The sequence below is a fragment of the Eptesicus fuscus genome, chromosome 10 (genome assembly GCF_027574615.1).
Source record: "Eptesicus fuscus isolate TK198812 chromosome 10, DD_ASM_mEF_20220401, whole genome shotgun sequence".
NCBI classification, from domain to species: domain Eukaryota; kingdom Metazoa; phylum Chordata; class Mammalia; order Chiroptera; family Vespertilionidae; genus Eptesicus; species Eptesicus fuscus.
In genome coordinates, this window is record NC_072482.1 from 91,822,996 (window position 1) to 91,841,737 (window position 18,742).

General features: G+C 48.2%; 1 protein-coding gene across 1 annotated transcript in view; it reads left to right on the forward strand.

Annotated features, from left to right (window-relative positions):
- TIAM2 (TIAM Rac1 associated GEF 2) overlaps positions 1 to 18,742 on the forward strand; it is an 84,187-nt gene that overhangs the window by 30,067 nt on the left and 35,378 nt on the right. The window contains exons 8-12 of the mRNA XM_054722142.1: positions 1,675 to 1,836; positions 3,172 to 3,276; positions 3,459 to 3,537; positions 5,467 to 5,559; positions 6,164 to 6,427. Coding sequence (XP_054578117.1) covers positions 1,675 to 1,836; positions 3,172 to 3,276; positions 3,459 to 3,537; positions 5,467 to 5,559; positions 6,164 to 6,427 — 703 coding nt within the window. The remainder of the gene's footprint in view (positions 1 to 1,674; positions 1,837 to 3,171; positions 3,277 to 3,458; positions 3,538 to 5,466; positions 5,560 to 6,163; positions 6,428 to 18,742) is intronic.

The window sequence follows — 18,742 nt, forward strand, 5'->3', positions numbered from 1 at the left end:
CCCTTGACCGGAATCGAACCTGGGACCCTTGAGTCCGCAGGCCGACGCTCTATCCACTGAGCCAAACCGGCCTCGGCTGATGTTTTCTTAAAAATTTCTTTAATATATTTGTTTGTTTTCAACTCCTACATAGGAGGATTTTTTACTTTTTTTTTAATGCTTGGAATTCAGAGTGAAATCATCAATAAGAACTTGAATGTGTGACGAGGGGGATAGAATTCTGTGTCAGACTGAATCCGTCTGTAAGGTTCCTGCTGTAGAAGGTGTTTTCACATGTATCATCTCCTTTGCTCACAAACTCGTATTGTTAGTTAATGACCTTGTGCAGTTATATGACTAATACCTGCTTCCGCAGAGTGGGACACAGGCTCAGCAAGGGGAGTGTCCCATCCCGGGTCACCGCTTGCTGGTTGAGCGTTTGTGGCTCGAGCATCAGGTCTCTCCAGCCCTCAGGTCTCTGCTTCACCATCAGACCCATGGGACCTGGTCAAAGGAAAGCATTTCTGATTGACTTGCCAAGTGTTCACTAGTTTTCTTTATAAAACGTTGGAAGTACAGGTTAGCATGAAGTCATTGAATGACCGCGGGGATGAAGTTTAGGAAACTCAGCTTGTTCGGAAAAGGCTGATGTTTGGGGATGATTTCTTTCTAAAAGGATATGTAGATGTGGAACTGCTGAAGGACAGGAAAACCTTTCCCCAGGATGAAGGGCTGATTTTTAGGAGCAAGTAGAAGTAAGGGAGAAGAAAAGCGTGCTTGGCTTAAGTGCAGTTCAGGGGTAGGATGCAGGCGGGCATCTGTGGCCATGGATGAGAGTGTCGCAAAATTCAGGCGGATCATGGCTTAGAGGCAGTTAAGAGGCAGAGTGCGTAGTGGCCAGAACACGGGCCAAGGAGTCAGTTGACTTCCACTCGGCCTCCCTGGGCATCAGTTTCATGTGGGTTAAACAAAGAAGGAAAAACTGGGCTTGTCTGCCAGCCCCAGAGGATCAAGAGAAGCCAGAGATGGAAGGAGTGTGAAAGGGTTAAGATAAAACTAGAGGCCCGGTGCACAAAATTCATGCACCTGGGGGGGGGGGTGTCCCTCAGCCCAACCTGCACCCTCTCCAATCTGGGACCCCTCAGGGGATGTCCGATTGCCAGTTTAGGCCTGATCCCTGTGGGCCTAAACCGGCAGTCGGACATCCCTCTCACAATCTGGGACTGCTGGCTCCCAACCGCTCACCTGCCTGCCAGCCTGATCACCCCCTAACCACTCCCCTGCCAGCCTGATGGATGCCTAACTGCTCTCCTGCTGGCCCGATTGCCCCCAACTGCCCTCCCCTGCTGGCCCGGTTGCCCCCAACTGCCCTACCCTGCCAGCCTGGTTGCCCCCAACTGCCCTCCTCTGCCAGCCCAGTCACCCCCAACTGCCCTCCCCTGCTGGCCTGGTTGCCCCTAACTGCCCTCCCCTGCTGGCCTGATCGCCCAACTACCCTCCCCTGCCGGCCATCTTGTGGTGGCCATCTTTGACCACATGGGGGTGACCATCTGTGCGAAGGCGTGAGGGTCAATTTGCATATTACCTTTTTATTATATAGGATAATCCCATAAATGAAGGGGATATGATTTCAGTAGTTTCCCGCATTTTAAAAAATCAAGTCAGTCTGCATTTCCTTTTGGAATCTGAAAACAGGTCGACGAACTTCTGCACATGTGCGGCTCAGCAGTGGATGGTGCTCCCCGAGACCACCCATGGGAAGTCCAGACCTACATTCACTTCCAGGACAGTCAAGGCGTTACCGTGGTGATCAAGCCGGACCACAGAGTGGAAGACATTTTGACTTTGGCATGCAAGGTAATGGGTTTCGCTGCAGAGCTGTAATTCTGAAGAAAAAGAATCATTAATGTCGCATTCCTATGCCTCCTACGTCTGTGGTTCTCAGACCTCACATTCTACACCAGGGAAATAGTAACTTCTTAATGGGTGTATTTATTAGCATTCTCCGTGTCCATCTTTCAGAAGTCAGGATGGCTAGGGCAGGGCCCCTCATCTTCCTGAAGAGCCTGAGCTATTCACTGAAATTCTCTAAACCCCTTTCTGGATTGAGTAAATCTGAAGGCTGTTGTCATTTAAGTTACTTGGAGATGGTGCTCTAAGCTTCGAAGTAGTTTGATTTGATCCTAAGTAGTTTTACCGAGTTCCACTGGATTAAGCAAGTAACTTGATACCATTCACAGTGGTTTCATGCAGACCGTTATGAGATGTTTTATTCATTATTCAAATTGGGCTTTATTTCTGAAAAGATAGCTTATGGTAAGTCACTGAGACAAAAATAGACCCAGCACCTTCAGATTAATGTTTTTAGACCACCAGATGGCAGAGGAGAGCTTAAATATTTTTAAGTTTTCAGAGAAAGTACAACCGACCATAGGAAAAGGTAAAAAAGGAATGTAGAGCCTAGTAACTCGTTACCATGCACACTTAATAGATGTAGATGATCCTTCATTTTAGTTCTCCCTTGTCACTTTGATTTAAGCCTCAGTATACCAGACATTTGCATAGGTTACATATGAATTTCCTTTTCCTCCATTATGTAAGGTTCTTTAGTCAGTCAGCAATGGTGTTTTATAGCAATGATGCCATGTGTATGTGGGTACATATTTTCCTTTTGAAAAGTTTTTAGAATAGGAAATTCCTAATTCTGAAGTCTGTAGAATATGATATTTCACCAATTTCTCTGCTTTAGTAGTAGGAAACAACTTAAAGTTAGGTACAACCAATATGTAAAGAGATAGCATGTGCTGAAATAGTACGATGCAGGGCTGGGCAAAAGTAGGTTTATAGTTGTAGTACAAATATATAACATAATAATTAGCAAATAATAAGAATAAGCCCTATGTTTCACGCACTCACAACTAGCCCTACTTTTGCCCAACCCTGTATATTCTATTGTCAGATATCTGGGACTAGAACCTTGCATTTAGTGGTAAACAGTATCATTTAGAAAAAAACTTTGAAAATAATTGTCTGTTCTTGCCATTTTTAAATTCAAGCTCTTATATATGGCTTAAACTCAGCAACTTCCATATGGTATTTGATTTTTTAGAAATTTCCACTTTGACTTTTAATGAGCAGTGATGAATTTAGAAAGAATATTTACAACCTGAATAATTGTCCCTGTCCTTACAGATGAGGCAGGTGGAACCCAGCCACTATGGCCTGCAACTCCGAAAACTGGTAGATGAGAACATCGAGTACTGCATTCCTGCCCCCTATGAATACCTGCAAGAACAGGTGAGTGGGAGTCAGCCGTAGGACGAGAATTGGAGCCACATCCATGGCCTCTTAATTTAAACAATAAGTAATTGGGGGGAGGGTTCTATTTAAATTTGGCGTCTAGTTTGGAAACAATCAAGATCCATTTCCGAGATTCCGTGACATCAGATCCCTGGCTTTGTGGCTTTCACCTTTCGTAGGTCTATGACGAAATAGAAGTCTTTCCGCTGAATGTTTATGACGTGCAGCTCACGAAGACCGGGAGTGTGTCTGACTTTGGTGAGCAGAGCAGCGCCCTTACTATTCTTTCCGAGTTTGCCATGGTATCTTATGACCTAATTTTCCCCCTTAAATTTTTATTTTCAGAAATTAGGATAGTAGTTTCTGGGCTTGCTTTATCTCCTTCATTTTTATTTATATTAGCAGGCTAAAAAGATATGTATTGATACTAGGCAAAGAGGCCAAAATAATTAAAAGGACAAAATATAAAAGTGGATGAGAAATCGGAAATGATGGCGGTAGCACTTTAATGAATTTGCATGCCAGGTGCTGCTCTAGGCTGAGTCACTCAGGATTCATGTGACAGCGTCTTTGCTCCCAGCTCACTTCCACCCGCCCGGAGTGCGATCCCTCCTGCCCCCCTCCTCACGCCTCCCTGGTGGTGTAAATCAGACCTGTCCTTCCAGAACTAACTGAAGGTCTAACTTTCTTGAAGAAGCCTATTTGATTGCTTTAGCCTCCGTTTAACAACTCAGGGTCAGTGCTACCCAAATCACTTTGAAATGTTTAATTCTTGCATTTCTGTTTACCTGGTTTTGAGCTCTCTCTAGAGTATGCTCCTGTATAAAGTTCATTTCTGTCTTTCATTCTGTCTTTTATCATAGGAACTCAATAATTAGATAATCACCAATAGAAAGACTATTTCTTACTTTGTTAAATGTGTTATTAATATACCTGTCTTTCTTAAAATGACTCAAGCTGATCAAATTCTCCTCATGGTTTTTTATGTTAAAATTTCCTCTGTATGATTTGGTCTTTGTTTCTTGTTTCTCGTAATCTGTTGGACCCAAATGTTACGTTGGCGTATCCTTGGAAGCCCTCGTCACGTTTCGTCCATGCTTGTGTTGGCCTTCACTCTACTTCCCCCGTGACCCTTGGGGACTCTCCTTTGCGCTTGAATGACTGAAGGACTGAATGAGGGGCAAACGGGAACATGCCATCCTTCCTTCCTCGGAGGCTCCCAGGGGTCTGGGACCAGGACAGGCCGGCAAGGTGCTCCCCACCGTGGAGTCAGAGGAGGGCAGTGTCCAAGGCCAAGGCTTGTTTCCAGGGTTCCATGTAGTCACATGTAGGGCAAGCACTCTCTCCATCCCAGTGTTTTTCTACCTCCTTAAATGCCTCGCCTCACGTACTAGTATATACAGTTATTTCCTAACAAGTATTTATTTCATTGAACTGAACTTGGCTTATTTCAATAAGAGTAGTTTTTGTTCTTAACATTAAAAAATCAAAATTGTGGTGAAACACACATAACGTTTGCCATCTTAATCATTTTTTTAGAATGGTTAACAATGACAGTTCAGTGTACACTCACATTGTTGTGCAACCATCACCGCCATCCATCTGCAGGACTGTTTTCATCCTGCAAAACCGGAACTCGGTACCTGTTAGAGAGTAACTCCCATTCTTCCTCCCCCAGCCCCTGGCAACCCCCATTCTACTCTCTGTCTCTACACATTTGACTACTCTGGGTACCTCCGGCAGTTACTCGTCCCTCTGAGCCTGGCTTATTTTCACAGAGCAGAAGGTCCTCAAGGTGTGTCCATGCCATAGAATGTATCAGAATGCCCTTCCTTTTGAAAGCGTGAGCCATGTTCCACTGTACGGACATACCACAGTGTATCCATTCATCTGTGGGTGGACCGTGGGGTTGCTTTGGCCTTTGGCCTGGTGTCAGTCACGCTTCTGTGAACATGCGTGCATGGCCCCTGTTTTCAATAAGCTTGTTTCATGTTTATTAAACCTTTAGATCTGACGTGTCCCTCTTTTGCTGATCCTGCTAGCTACTTGTGCTTTCAAAATAGTTGTGACTTAGGCTCTCTCTCCATGCTGTGCTTAGAAGAATGGACGTTCGAGCAGACCCTGCTGAGCTGGGAAGTCCATGAGGGAGATGAGCTGAGGCCTGTGTCCCCTTTATTTTGTTCGCAGGGTTTGCAGTGACCGCGCAGGTGGATGAGCGCCAGCATCTCAGCCGAATATTTGTCAGCGACGTCCTCCCCGACGGCCTGGCGTACGGAGAAGGTCCGTGCGGCGCCTCCCAACTCACTCGAACCCGTGCAGTGCGGTCTCGATAGCGCAACTTCCTTCTTACAGTGGTGTCAGAAAATGGTTTTCCCTAGAATTTTAAAGAAAGTGAACGTAATCGTTTAGCTGGAAATACATACGCATATGTGTGTGTGTACGCTTTGGCAGGGCTTATTAAAGTACATTTCATTTCCAAAATGTAATAGAATCAGCTGTTACGCTGTGTGTACATTTCGGGGGGACGCCCTGTGCATACACAGAGAGCACATACATGCATATCATACAGACGGACAGAGGAAGAGGTGAGAGCCAGGCAGGCAGACAGACACAGATAAAACACGTGTGACTTCCCGGGGCACTTCACAGCGGATAAATGAGGAGAGCAGTTCATCCGGACGGCTCTCAGATGGTCTCCCTTTCAAACTGCTCCGTCCGATCCCAGCCGCGAGGGAGCGGGGCTTTGTTACCAGGGGCGTCCAAATACATTTCGGCACTTCCTTGGAAGGTAGCAACTGAACAGCCCTTGGGAGAGCACCGTCTTGAAATCTTTCCTCTGAGTAATCTCTCTCTCTTCTCTTCCTCTGTTTCCCCATCCTCCTAGGACTGAGGAAGGGCAACGAGATCATGACCTTGAATGGGGAAGCTGTGTCTGACCTTGACCTGAAGCAGATGGAGGCCCTGTTCTCCGAGAAGAGCGTTGGGCTCACTCTGGTCGCCCGGCCGCCAGGCACCAAGGGAACCCTGTGCACCTCCTGGTCGGACAGTGACCTCTTCTCCAGGGACCAGAAGGACCTGCTCCCCCCTCCCAACCAGTCCCAGCTCCTGGAGGAGTTCCTGGACAACTTCAGAAAGGACACGGCAAATGGTAAGCGCGGGCCTCCCCTCCTTCACCGCTGGCATCCACAGCTAAACTTCGTAGGCTGTTCTTTTGCTGACTAACTTCGATGATTTCAGCTGTTTAAAGTGCTTTCTCATGTATTAGGAGAAGAACACGAATGCCAACCAAGTAGACTTGGTCAAAATCCCATGCATGTTAGTAATCATAACACTTGCCACGAAAACAGAATATAATTTTGCACCAAGTCGCATTCTTTAAAATTGCAGCATCTTTACCAGGTCACGCGTGCTACTTAGTATTGTCATTGCTTTGTGATTGAGGTAGACAAAAGCCGACATAAATGCCAAGGTTGATTTTTCTATTCAGCTGAGTCGAAGGCAGAAACATTTCGCGGTGATCTGTTGGGTTCTCAGAAGAGTCGATGCAATTCAGTTCTTTTCCTCTTTTGTTGAGTACTACTTTGTCAGCAGACTGCACACCTGTAATGTAGGCCACGAATGAAAAAGTCTGTTTTAATGTAGGCCACGAATGAAAAAGTTTGTTTAGGCCTGAAAGCGACACATCGTTTGCCAGTTTATTTTTCTAACGGTGAGATTTCCATCCGAGGCAGTCATGGGGAGGGTTGAGCTCCTGAGCTTGTCCCCATGCAGATCTCACACATCGCAGTCAGTGACGTAGGGGCTGCGCTGACCCTGACCGGGTGCCCGCTGAGCTCCCGGAGGAAGCCGGGCGAGCCCCGCAGGGACCAAGCCCACCCCGTCTTTATCCAGGAGGCACAGGGTGTAATTTTTATACTTGATTACAACGATAGAGGATTTCCAATTGAAATCGCGGCATGGTTACCAAAAATGAATGAAAAACACGAACGAGAAGTTGTTAGGCTAGCATTAATTATAAAGCAAGTACATTAGGCCATTTTTGGAATCAAAGAATCAGACTGTGAGATTTGGGACTCAATAAGGTATCCAGTGCTTTCTGCTCCTCTCTTGAGGCTTCACTCCAATTTCAAATGCCACGAAATCGACTGCTGGCGTATAAAAGTGAGTGTCATAAAACAGAAGTTATGACGGAACTAATTAATTGTTGGCTCCGTGAGGGCCGTCCTTCAGCTTCCCCGGCTGCGTGATAGGCCCCCGTGTTCCGCTAGCACACACGCGTGTCCCCTCTCTGGATTCATTATTCTCGAGGGACGCATTCCCTGCCTGTTATTTCTCTATGTGTTTTATCATCATACAAAGTCACTGCCATCATAGCACCTTGGTACTTGTAGGAATGAGTTTCTATGGAGACCAACAAACAGGTGTAAATTTACCCTTTTTTAAATAGTAAGGATCAGGTAGGTCAATTATGCTTGTTGTCCCCCTCCCCACTCGCCCCCAAGGAGGCAGAATAAAGCAGTGGTCCTGCATACAGGTAGGATGACATGACTCATCCTAGGGGGCCATCCTGCTGTTCTCACCTCGATGACTTACTTGCCTAAGGAGCGCGTGCGTGTCTGTGGGTGCAGACGGCTTAGCTGCTCGGAGCGTGGCGGTGCTGGTCCCCGCTGCTCTTCCCGCAGGTCCCCGTGCAGCTGCGGGCCGCATCCTCGGTCCCTCCCTCCCTGGGCGGTGCTTCTCCTGCAGCCGGGGCAGAGCCGCTGACCACTCCCGGGGTTCCCCGCCAGACTGTGTGCTCTGTGGGGGTGAATCATCCTCCCCAGAGCGCACGCCGCCCCTCCTGCCCGGCGGAGACTGGCCCCTGCTGTTCCGTGGCCATGGGCTTGGGCGGAAACCAGGCAGCCACAGCGGCCTGCTTCCCCAAACCCTCTGCTCTCCCGGGGTGGCTTGTTTTCTCCTGAAGCAGTTGCATAGCTCGTGAAGGAAGGGAAGTACCTGCGAGTGAACATCTCCGAGGGAAGTCTGTCCAGTTTGAAGGTTAGGGGAAAGGGAAGTCAGGGGTGGGTAGATGGGAAAATGAAAGATAAACAGAGAAATAAGGGCAAGTCTCTCATTTGTGCATAATATTGCGATTACGTGAGAGGCCTGTCGACACCAAGAGGGGGGTTGTGGTAACAAGCTGGCAGGCAGACCTGGGTTCGGGTCCTGGCTTGACCTTTCCAGGTTGTGCGACTTTGGGGGCAGCCCTCGAGCAGAGAGGTCTGAGTGTGGGTGAATGCACCCCAGCCGCCTGTCCCCTGCTGGGACGGTTCTTCAGGTGGCCCCTGGAATTGAGCCCCATTTGATGTTAACCGGAGCTCGCTCACACTGGTCCGAACCGGAGCATTTTCTGAACACGTCTGTGCCAAGGCTGTGAGGATTAAATGAGATGATATGTGTTAAGTTTTCGGTAAAGCGCAGCTGTTGTGCTTGTGTGTTGCTATTCTCTGAATCAGGAGTTATTTGCCCCAAACTTCCAATATTGTCCTCCTGCATGTGCTCGGGGGGCAGCCACTTGACTTGTTAGCTCACATCTTGTTCACCAGGACACACTGTCCCATCGGCATGTGGAGGGCACGGAGGAGCAAAGACCTTCCAGCACTCACCAGCTTTGCTATGATACTCCCATGATGCTCTGTGAAGAGGGGCTGAAGCTCCCATGATGCTCTGTGAAGAGGGGCTGATGCTCCCATGATGCTCTGTGAAGAGTGGCTTTGCTGTGATATTCCCATGATGCTCTGTGAAGAGTGGCTTTGCTGTGATGCTCCCATGATGCTCTGTGAAGAGTGGCTTTGCTGTGATATTCCCATGATGCTCTGTGAAGAGTGGCTTTGCTATGATACTCCCATGATGCTCTGTGAAGAGGGGCTTTGCTATGATACCCCCATGATGCTCTGTGAAGAAGGGCTTTGCTATGATATTCCCATGATGCTCTGTGAAGAAGGGCTTTGCTATGATGCTCCCATGATGCTCTGTGAAGAGTGGCTTTGCTATGATACTCCCATGATGCTCTGTGAAGAGGGGCTTGCTGTGATATTCCCATGATGCTCTGTGAAGAGTGGCTTTGCTATGATACTCCCATGATGCTCTGTGAAGAGGGGCTTTGCTATGATGCTCCCATTTTGCTCTGTGAAGAGCGGAACAGACAAGAAATACACAGGGAATTGACGAGAGTTCAATATTAGGTTCCTTTGTGTCCTTAGAGATGAATGGCCCTTTGAGTCTCGTGTTCCAGGGTTTGAAGTTCTGTCTTCGTGATGCACCGTAGAAAGAGAGGAAATGTCCGTGGGCTGTCTCTGACTTGAGCGGAAACATCATCTGTAAAGACTTCTTATAGAGAGAATTCATTTTGCCACTGGAATTCCCCCAAGAGCCCGGTGTTATTTTTAAGCCAACAAAGCGGCCATTGAGGGGATTGGCCGCGCCAGCCCTGTTTATACTGGGCTCCTATTAATGATGTTTTTGTGATTTAAGCAGGAAAATCCCTTCTCTAATATATGCCATCGGTTGAAAAATTCCAACAGCTTTTAAGAGTTTCATCGGGCATGCAGTTCCTGAACAAAGTCTTTATGTGAGCACTGAACTTGCTGTGGCATTAATGTATTTTCCGTCTATCAACAGCTATTAATCCTGCATTGTTAAGGGCGGGGGTTTATTTAACAGGAGACAAACTAGAAAAGGCCTCTGTGTTCCTTCTGCCATTTAGACACCATCAGCCCAGCAGATGCTTACCAGATGATGAAGGTAATTGCAGCCTGGGGTTCTTTTTTTAATCCCTCACCCCACTTTGAATCACTCCCTTTCCAAATTGAGGTATGGGTGGTGTGGCGTCTCCAGCTACCAGAAGCCACTTAGATGCAAATTTGCTCTTTGGAATGAATTGCCCCCGCGAATGTCTGTGTCCGTTATACACCTTTGCACCAGGGGAAGAATTATAGAGCCGGCTCTGATGTGGCCAACCCCCTTATTTCCTGTTTATGAGAGCGATGGCACTTTGCCGCCCATCCCCGGGTGTAGGATGACTAACAACACCGAGCTCAGAGAATGTGCTGCTTGTGTGTAAAGCTGCTCTTACTGGGTCTGTCTGGCTGACACCCCGGAGGCCCAGATGTAAAAACATATTAGAGTTCCTAAAGATGGCTGGTGTATTTAAAAATCTGGTTGGGAAATACTAGTTTTACCAGAACACAGAGAACTGGGGCCTCAAAATTCTGAGTTTCTTATAGAGTTTTCACTCCCATCCATGGACGTGAGCATGCGGTCTTCTGTTTGCTGGGGAGGGAATGACGGTCCTGGGACCCCGATTCCCTTATAAAACTTAGTGTTGTTGGGGCATTTGGTTTCCTTTTTCTCATTCGCATTCATTTATTTCTTCACTTGATTAATTTAACGAAACACACAATTACATGTTGTTAAGTGTTGCAGGCACCTGAAGGTGAAGTAGACATTTTCTCCACGTTGATAGTGAGTGGGAACGGCGAAACACAATCATTCATGATTTGCAAACAATACTTGGCATTACAAAGAAGAAAAGGTCCCGCCGAGAGGTAGCATCCCACGGATTTTCCTGTTGATTTTGAGCAACAGGGGCCAGCAGAGAGCTGTGAGAATCAGAGAGAAGTTTCTGGAAGAGACAGGTCAGAGCCCGAGCATCTGACCTGAGCTGCAGGTGCCCAGGGGATAGATCGGGACGCCTGTGGCGGGGGCTCGACCTGGGACACAGGCCGGAAGCAGAGGTCACCTGGCCTGTGTGTGGAGGGAAAATGGGAATCAGAACACAGAGAATTTGTGTGGCCGTTTCATGGCCGCTGACGTGTGGCGAGGTGCTCCCAGGAGGAGACTGTGCCCTGCGTTCAGCTCTGCTGCTCCACTGCAGCCTCACCGCTTTGGGACTTGAAGCCTTGTCGATTTTCATGACTGGAAGTACCTTGTACATTAATCCTCAGATAAATGTTTGGGGGGAAAGAAGGAATGACTGCAGGTGCCCTGTCAAATCCAAGTGCACCTCAGCATCGTGAAGCCATATCTGCGAACAGTGTGGTCCTCACAGGTCACCTGTAGGTGTAGCAGGCCCTGGTGGCCTGTGGTAGGGGCAGCTGGTGGCGAGAGACACCCTGTAGCAAAGAAGACGTGGACTGTGGGAGCTGAGGGAGAAGCTGATAAATCAAGTTTGCTAGCACTTGGCGTAAAAACTAGTCCTATATTATCTCTCCTCCATTACAGGCAAATGCATCTTTCAGGTAAGACTTGCCAGAATGTTGCTGTAGAACAACACTGGATGAAATTTCTATTGGATATGTCGCTTTTAATAGCCATTCGAGAATGTAGGACAAGCATGTCAAACTTACGGCCCGCGGGCCGCGTGCCGCGTTTATTTGGCCCGCGTTAGCCTTTGAGTTTGACATGCTTGGTGTAGGACGACTAGGTCAAATGTATGCTGTGCGTGCAGAGTGAGCGGGGTCCCTGCGAAGTGGCTGTTCTGTGGAGCTGTGACAGCTGTTGGAAAAAGAATACTTTATAGCCTGTTACCTGAAAGGAAAAAAAAGATAGGACTATTCCTGCGGATGCTACGAGTATTTTAATTGCCCTTTCAGATCGTTTTATTCTTTTTTAATATTACACCAGAACTCAACAAGTGCTCGGCCCTTCAAGGTTAGGTGCAACGTGGAATCCGAAACATGATTGGTGGACTTTTCTGGGTTCCGTTGAAATCCACTGGCCTGCCTTGCACTTTGGATGGATCTTTTCCTCACGGATGACTTTGCAGCCTGCAATGGGCAGTGTTGACTTGGGAACCAGCAGGTCACTAGGTCGCGCAGAGTAGAGATGGGCAGGTTGCAGCTGCGGAAGGGGCACCCGTGGTTGCCAGGGAGAATGAGGCAGTGACGGAGGGGAGGATGGGCCATGTGGACGTCCGGAGGCAAAGCTTTCCAGGCAGAGGGCACAGTGACAGGTGCCCTGAGACGGAGGTGCACGTGGCAAGTTGAAGGCCCAGCAAATCGTCCAGGGGCCTGGAGAGGAGGCCCGGAGGACCGGTGAGGGACGAGCAGAGAGGGCTTTATAGGTGAAAAGTCTGACGTTTCCTCCGAGGACCAGGAGGGCCATCCCGGGCATGTGAGCAGAGCAGTGGCGGGAGCTGACCAGTGTTCTGAAAGCGTGGCCGTTGAGAACAGACTGCAGGAGGCCAGGGGTGGGACAAGGCGTTTGCAGTGCGGATCCGGGCGAGAGGCGATGCTGGCTTTGCTCTGGGTGGAGGCAGCGCCTTCAGGACTTGCTCAGAGGTTGGTGTGGGTGTGAGGAAGCAGGAGGCCAGGGCGGCTTCCTGGTTTGGCTGAGAAACCGGAGGATGGAGTTGCCTTCTAGAAGGGGAGGCTGTCTGGGGGCAGCGCTGCGGGGGACCAGGACTTCGTTTTGGAACACCGTGCTAAGCTTCTCTCTGAATAATGAATATTCCACCTGCTTCCAAATGGTTTTAAAATGGCTGATACTGAAAGCCGTCCACAAAATCCATCAAAATTAACAACGTAAAGGGAAAGAGGGGGGACCTGAATGACAAATTGCCTATTCTAAAGATTTCCACTAAGTGTAAGGCGAAAACATGCTTGTTTATAGGAGAAATCAATCATGTTTAAAACACAAGTACAGCAAATCAATTGCTCTCATTTCAGACCTTTCAGTTATGATTTGTTGCATCTTATACATTTATTTCTGATCCTACAGGGCTCAGCTCTGATTAGCCATTTATAAATTGTCCATTCCCACATAAAGCCTTTTATCTGTTACCCATTTTTGCTTTTGGGCCATTAACGTCTTTCACATGTTATGGGAGAAAATGACAAAGTTCAAATGATCCAATTTTGTTACTTGTTAGTAGCTCTGGGCAAACGTATTTGGAAAGAAACATTGGGAGTTGCTAGCGAAATGATTTTGTGTCTTCCTCAAGGAGCCCTGACGGCTGCCCCTGGAGGGTGGGTGACGCTGGACCACGTGGCGCAGTTCATAGAATGCCCTTCCTTCTGAGTCTCCCAGTGGGCTTCCTCCGGGACCTGGAATTCCCAGGGAAGCACTGGGAAGTGTCTAAACAGAAGGACATGCTGTTCACAACTTCTCTACACTCGCCTTTCCAGTTCTGGTTCTTGTGGGTCTAATTCCGACTCACGTTTCCGTTGACAAATTGGCACCACCCGCTTCTGAGAAGTTTGGGCATCTTTGCATAGTAGCATTATAACTCTGGCTGTAAGGGAATTGTGCTGAGACTTGCATACCTGTGGGGACGCTGGGTGGCCCCTGACTCTGCTGGGCTGAGAACCATAGACCCAGCCCCGGCATCTGGCTGTGTCCTGGGAGAACACGGAGCCCAGTTCATGTCCCTCGTCTGTGTTGCTCTGCAGCTTTCATGGCTGATCGGTGCCCATGGCACCAGATATTGTGGCCGCTAAACCCAAACGACAACTAAAAAAGAGCAGTAATTTCTGTATCACCAGCATAGGGCAGCACTGATGGGAGATAGGTGTTGAGTTCTATTTGCTGAGTCGTGACGTAATGAAAACGTGTGTGGATCTGGAAGAAGGCGACCTGGGTTCTGGGCCTCATGTTTGACCTTGAACAAGTTCCTAGAACTTCTATTTCCTTAACTCTTAAAATGAAGGATTGTGCAAGACAGTTAAGCATTTTTTCTTTCTCTCAAGTTTAGTTATTTAATGCTAGAGGCCTGGTGCATGAAATTTGTGCATGGTGGGGGGGTCCCCTCAGCCCAGCCTGCACCCTCTCCAATCTGGGACCCCTTGGGGGATGTCGGACTGCCGGTTTAGGCCCGGACATCTCTCTCACAATCTGGGACCACTGGCTCCTAATGCTCACCTGCCTGCCTGCCTAATTGTCCCTAACTGCCCCCCTGCTTGCCTGGTCACCTCCGATTGCTCCCCCTGCCAGCCCTGGTCGCCCCTAACTGTACCCCCCCTGCCGGCCTGGTCGCCCCCAGCTACCTCCACTGCGGGTCTGGTTGCCCCACGCAGCCTGCTGTTCAGTTGTTTGGTCGCCCCTCACTAACCCCCTGCCGGCCTGGTGGCCCCACGCAGCCTGCTGCTTGGTCGTTTGGTCACCCCTCACTAACTCCCCTGCTGGCCTGGTGGCCCCACGCACCCTGCTGCTCGGTCGTTTGGTCGCCCCTCACTCACTCCCCTGCCGGCCTGGTTGCCCCACGCAGCCTGTTCAGTTGTCCGTTCAGTTGCGATGGTCGCTTAGGCTTTTATATATATAGATGATTAAGGCAACAATTTAATGGCTGTGGGGATGTGTATTTCTTACAATAGTCTGTGAAGGGAAAAAACAGCAGTGGAGGGAGCTTTCCGTTTTGTGACAAATCTCCTGGCCTCTTTAAATAGAACCAGGTCTTGACTGCCCTGGAGAGAGTTAGTTAAGGCTTAGTAATAATAGCAGGCTGTGTCAAACCTAAAGATCACAGCGAGCCTTAAAACCACGAATTACCCCCTCCACCACCCTGATGGGCGTTTATCATCACTCGACTTTCACAGCTGGGTAAACCGAGGCACGTGAAGTTGCTGGTCCCTTGGACAAGGTCGTGGTGGTTGTAGACAGGGCGAGAACTGTGTCTTCTTGTTTTTCCCTCCGCGTAGGGGAACATGTCTGGATTTTAACCACTTTTTTTTTTCTTTTAAAAAGTTCTGTATTAACACACCTAGAGTAAAATCCAATGATAATGTTCTCTGCAGTGAAACAGATTCAGGCGTAACCAGATCGGTGAAGGCCCAGTCTTACCTGTGTTCCTATAGGGGGCTGGGGTGCTAGCAGAAACTGCGGCCTCGTGATTATCTGGGGTTTTCTCTGTTCGGGGAAAGGTCAGGTGTTTAGTAATAGTTTCACTAGCTTTGTTTGAGTGCCTTTTTAAATCATTCACACAGACTTTCGTTAACCTTGAGGGAACGTGACCATATATTTTGTGTCATTTGGTCCTTTGGAACCCACAGGTGGTGGAGTTTCACTGTAACTCTCATTTCTCTCCTGTAAAATCTACATTAACATTCTTATCTTTAAAAAAACACCTGAGGATAATTCACATACCGTTAAATTCATTAAAGTGTACCACTCATTGGGTTTTTAGTATATTCACAAAGTTGCAAAACCATCACCACTATCTAATTCCAGAACATTTCATCACCTGAAAAAGAAACTCGGTACTCATCAGCAGTCACCCCGAATCCCCCCAACCCCCGGTCTCTGACGACCGCTACTCTCCTGTCTGTTCCTGTGGATGCGCCTAATCTGGATATTTCATATGTGGATATGGAACCATACAATATAATCTTTTGCATCTGGCTTCTTTCTTTCTTTTATACATATAATATATGTATGTTATTTCAGAGAGGAAGGGGGAGTAGGGAGAGAGAAACATCAATGATGAGAGAATCATTGATTGGCTGCTTACTGGGGATCCAGTTGGCAACCCAGGCATGTGCCCTGACCCAGAATCGAACCAGTGACCTTCTGGTTCATGGGTTAACACTCAACCACTGAGCTACACTGGCCCGGGTGGCTTCTTTGATTTAGCTTAAAGTTTTCTGGGTTCATCAGTGTGGTAGCATGAGTTGGTGAATATTCTATTTGACCTTTTTAAACCCCACAGGACAATGGCACTTCCTGAAAGCAGGTGTTACTCAAGTTTTCTTTCTCCTACAGCATAGAAATCATGTGCACTTTTTTTTTAGGTTTCTTCTCAGGGTCTTTGAATAGAACTCCAACTCCAAGTAGCTTGGAAGGGTTTTGAACTTAAACTTGACTCGATTAACGTTCTCTAAGTGTCTGAAATACAGTGGTGTCTGTCCCATGCCCCTGATTGTAATTAAGTGTGGCGTCTGGGTGGTCCTCCCAGCTGTGGCAGGAATCAGCTCTGGTAGAATCGAAACTTTGGCTGTAGATCCCTTTTACCATTGACCTTGTAGGTTTCATCAGGGACCCCGATGCACCTCCTTTCTGTGGGCTAAGTGCGTGCCTCTGTCACAGGCACTGCCCAGCTAGCCAAGGAGAAGGGCGGCTCAGTCATCTCCCTTCTCCCCTCTTCTGAGAAGGCCTCTTCCTCCCCGAGGTGGTAATTCACATGCAGGTGGCCTACAGCATGTACCCACCCTGAAATCACCTGCCATATTCCTGTGCCTCTGAGCATCCTTGCAGACTCCGAGGGTATTTAGCACAAGATAATTGAATCAAATCGTGGCAGCCTGCTATCAAGAAACATTTGCTATGGTACTTAACTTCTCTGTTTATCACCAGAGATATTGCCTTGTCAAAACCATCACCGATTGGCTGTGACCTCAGGTTCAGTGGACATGGAAGATTTATGAAATTTACATTTTCCTGGCATGGTATTTATGCTAGGATGGAATTAGTTCTCTGCAAGCTTTAACAATGACATTCAAGCTGCCCCCTTGAATTTCTTTGACACAAGATAAATACAACAATAAAGAAATGTCGATCCCAGTTATCTTCAGAAATGTAGGTTAACTTTTATGTCAGAAGCACTTACTATGAGGGTGGTCTCTGTGAATGGTATAGTTTTGGAATTGACTAGCTTTCGAATGAAGTCAACTCGAAGTTATTTTTCCCCTCTTGCCGAATAGTCCATCTGTTTCTATTATTTCCTTTAATTGGTGGTATTTTCATTTTGTCTCACTGACTGGTGAAGAGTAATATTTGCCTGGATGACAGAGCACAGCAAGTGTGATTAATGAAAGATCTTACACACCACTGCATTTTTTTTTTTTTTTAAGAAAAAGCATGAGAAAAATTTAGGGCAATCTGAGTTAATTAAAACTAATTATTGTTATACAAAGTTTGCAAATTTTAATTTAAAAGTCGGGCCATTTAAAGCTCTTCTGTGCAAATGAACTCATTGCTCATTGTGCTCTTGGCACCATGATAAACTGCCTTGTGAGGATTTTATAATAGCGGGTGAAACTTGGAGAACGGAGAAAATCGTCATTTTGCACCTACAAAATGCTGAACCCTTAACACTGGCACCTTTGAATTACCAAAATCATTACCTTTCCTTACAACTGTTGAAATTGCTTTTCATTCACTTTTCTTTTTGTGTTGCTCTTATTGCTTTTAGTGAAGTTATGCATGGAGGTAGATTATATTAAGACGAATTGTACTTCAGGACAGTAAAGGTATTTAGTATCAAAGAGGGGGCTTTGGATCCCACTGGGGATTAGTGTGCTGCAAGGATGCTCTGAAGCACAAAAAGCATCGCTTAAAAATCATTTCCATCCTCACTGTCGTCTTTTTACGTCAAAGGAATCCTCAGTCCTGTCAGAGTAGGAAAAGTCCACAGGCTGAAGCAGAGTTTCCCTGACGCTGTGACTACCATCATTGATTTCCCACAAAGTCTTATCGGACCGCAGAGGGAAAAACAAATGTTCTTTCAGCTTCTTGTTTTGGGCCTTCTCGAGGTTTTTTAGCTCAGTTCCTCTGATCGTTGCTGTCTGTGAGTCCCCAGGAGTCATTCTGGGACTTTGGTAGGGGTTCCCGACCTTCTTTTCTGGGGACCAGCTAGCTGCCTGTGCTCCGCAGGTCAGCTCCCTCCTTGCGACCAAGCCGCCTGGTGTGTCCCAGCAGCCAGCTGGGTGGTGTCTGCGGCCTGGGAAGACCTTGCTGCTTCTCCATGGCTTCCTGGTATGGAGGAGGAGGCCGCCAAAGAGGCTGGGATCCAAGGGTCGCATCAGCAGGATGAGGCCAACATCGGCGCTGCCTGCGGAGCGGAGTGAGAGCCCAGGAGTAAGCAGCAGGCAGGAGGCCAGCAGGCACCCCGTGCCCGAGCCCTCTCCCAGGCCCCACCCTGTGCCACCCTGCCCCAGCGGCCCCCCCAGCTGGTGCTCCTGTGCCGTGCCATGGCGGGTGGTGAGTGGGGAGCCCACACTCCTGTGCGCTCCCGGGCCAGGCTGGCTTTGGAAGAGACGGAGATGTGAACTCGGAATGCCTATGACGAGCAGTGTGGGCGAGGCAACCTTAACGGCAGCATTTCCCGGTGTTCCTATTTTTAAGTTGAAACCCAGGATGTTACTTGAACACCGGTTTTGCCCTTTAGCTGTAAAGGAATTGGGGCTGCAGGCTGCCTGGCGGCGAGGGACAGGAGTGGGCGCGGTAGTGACAGAGCAGGAAGGCGCTGCATGGTGGGGCGTCTCATACCTGAAGCCTCGTGCTTCCCGGGGCGCTGCAGGGCGCACAGGGGTGCGGGAGACAGCCACCTTCCCGGGCAGCCGCCTGGCGTGTCGTCACTCTCCGAAAAGTGGTTTTTGGTTAAAGGAGAAAGATGCCTGCGCCTGGTTTCACCTGATGGTGGGGGAGGAGGGGGGGGGGAGTGGGGTGCTCAGTACCCTCTGAGGAGAGAATAATTGAACATGTTGGTCCA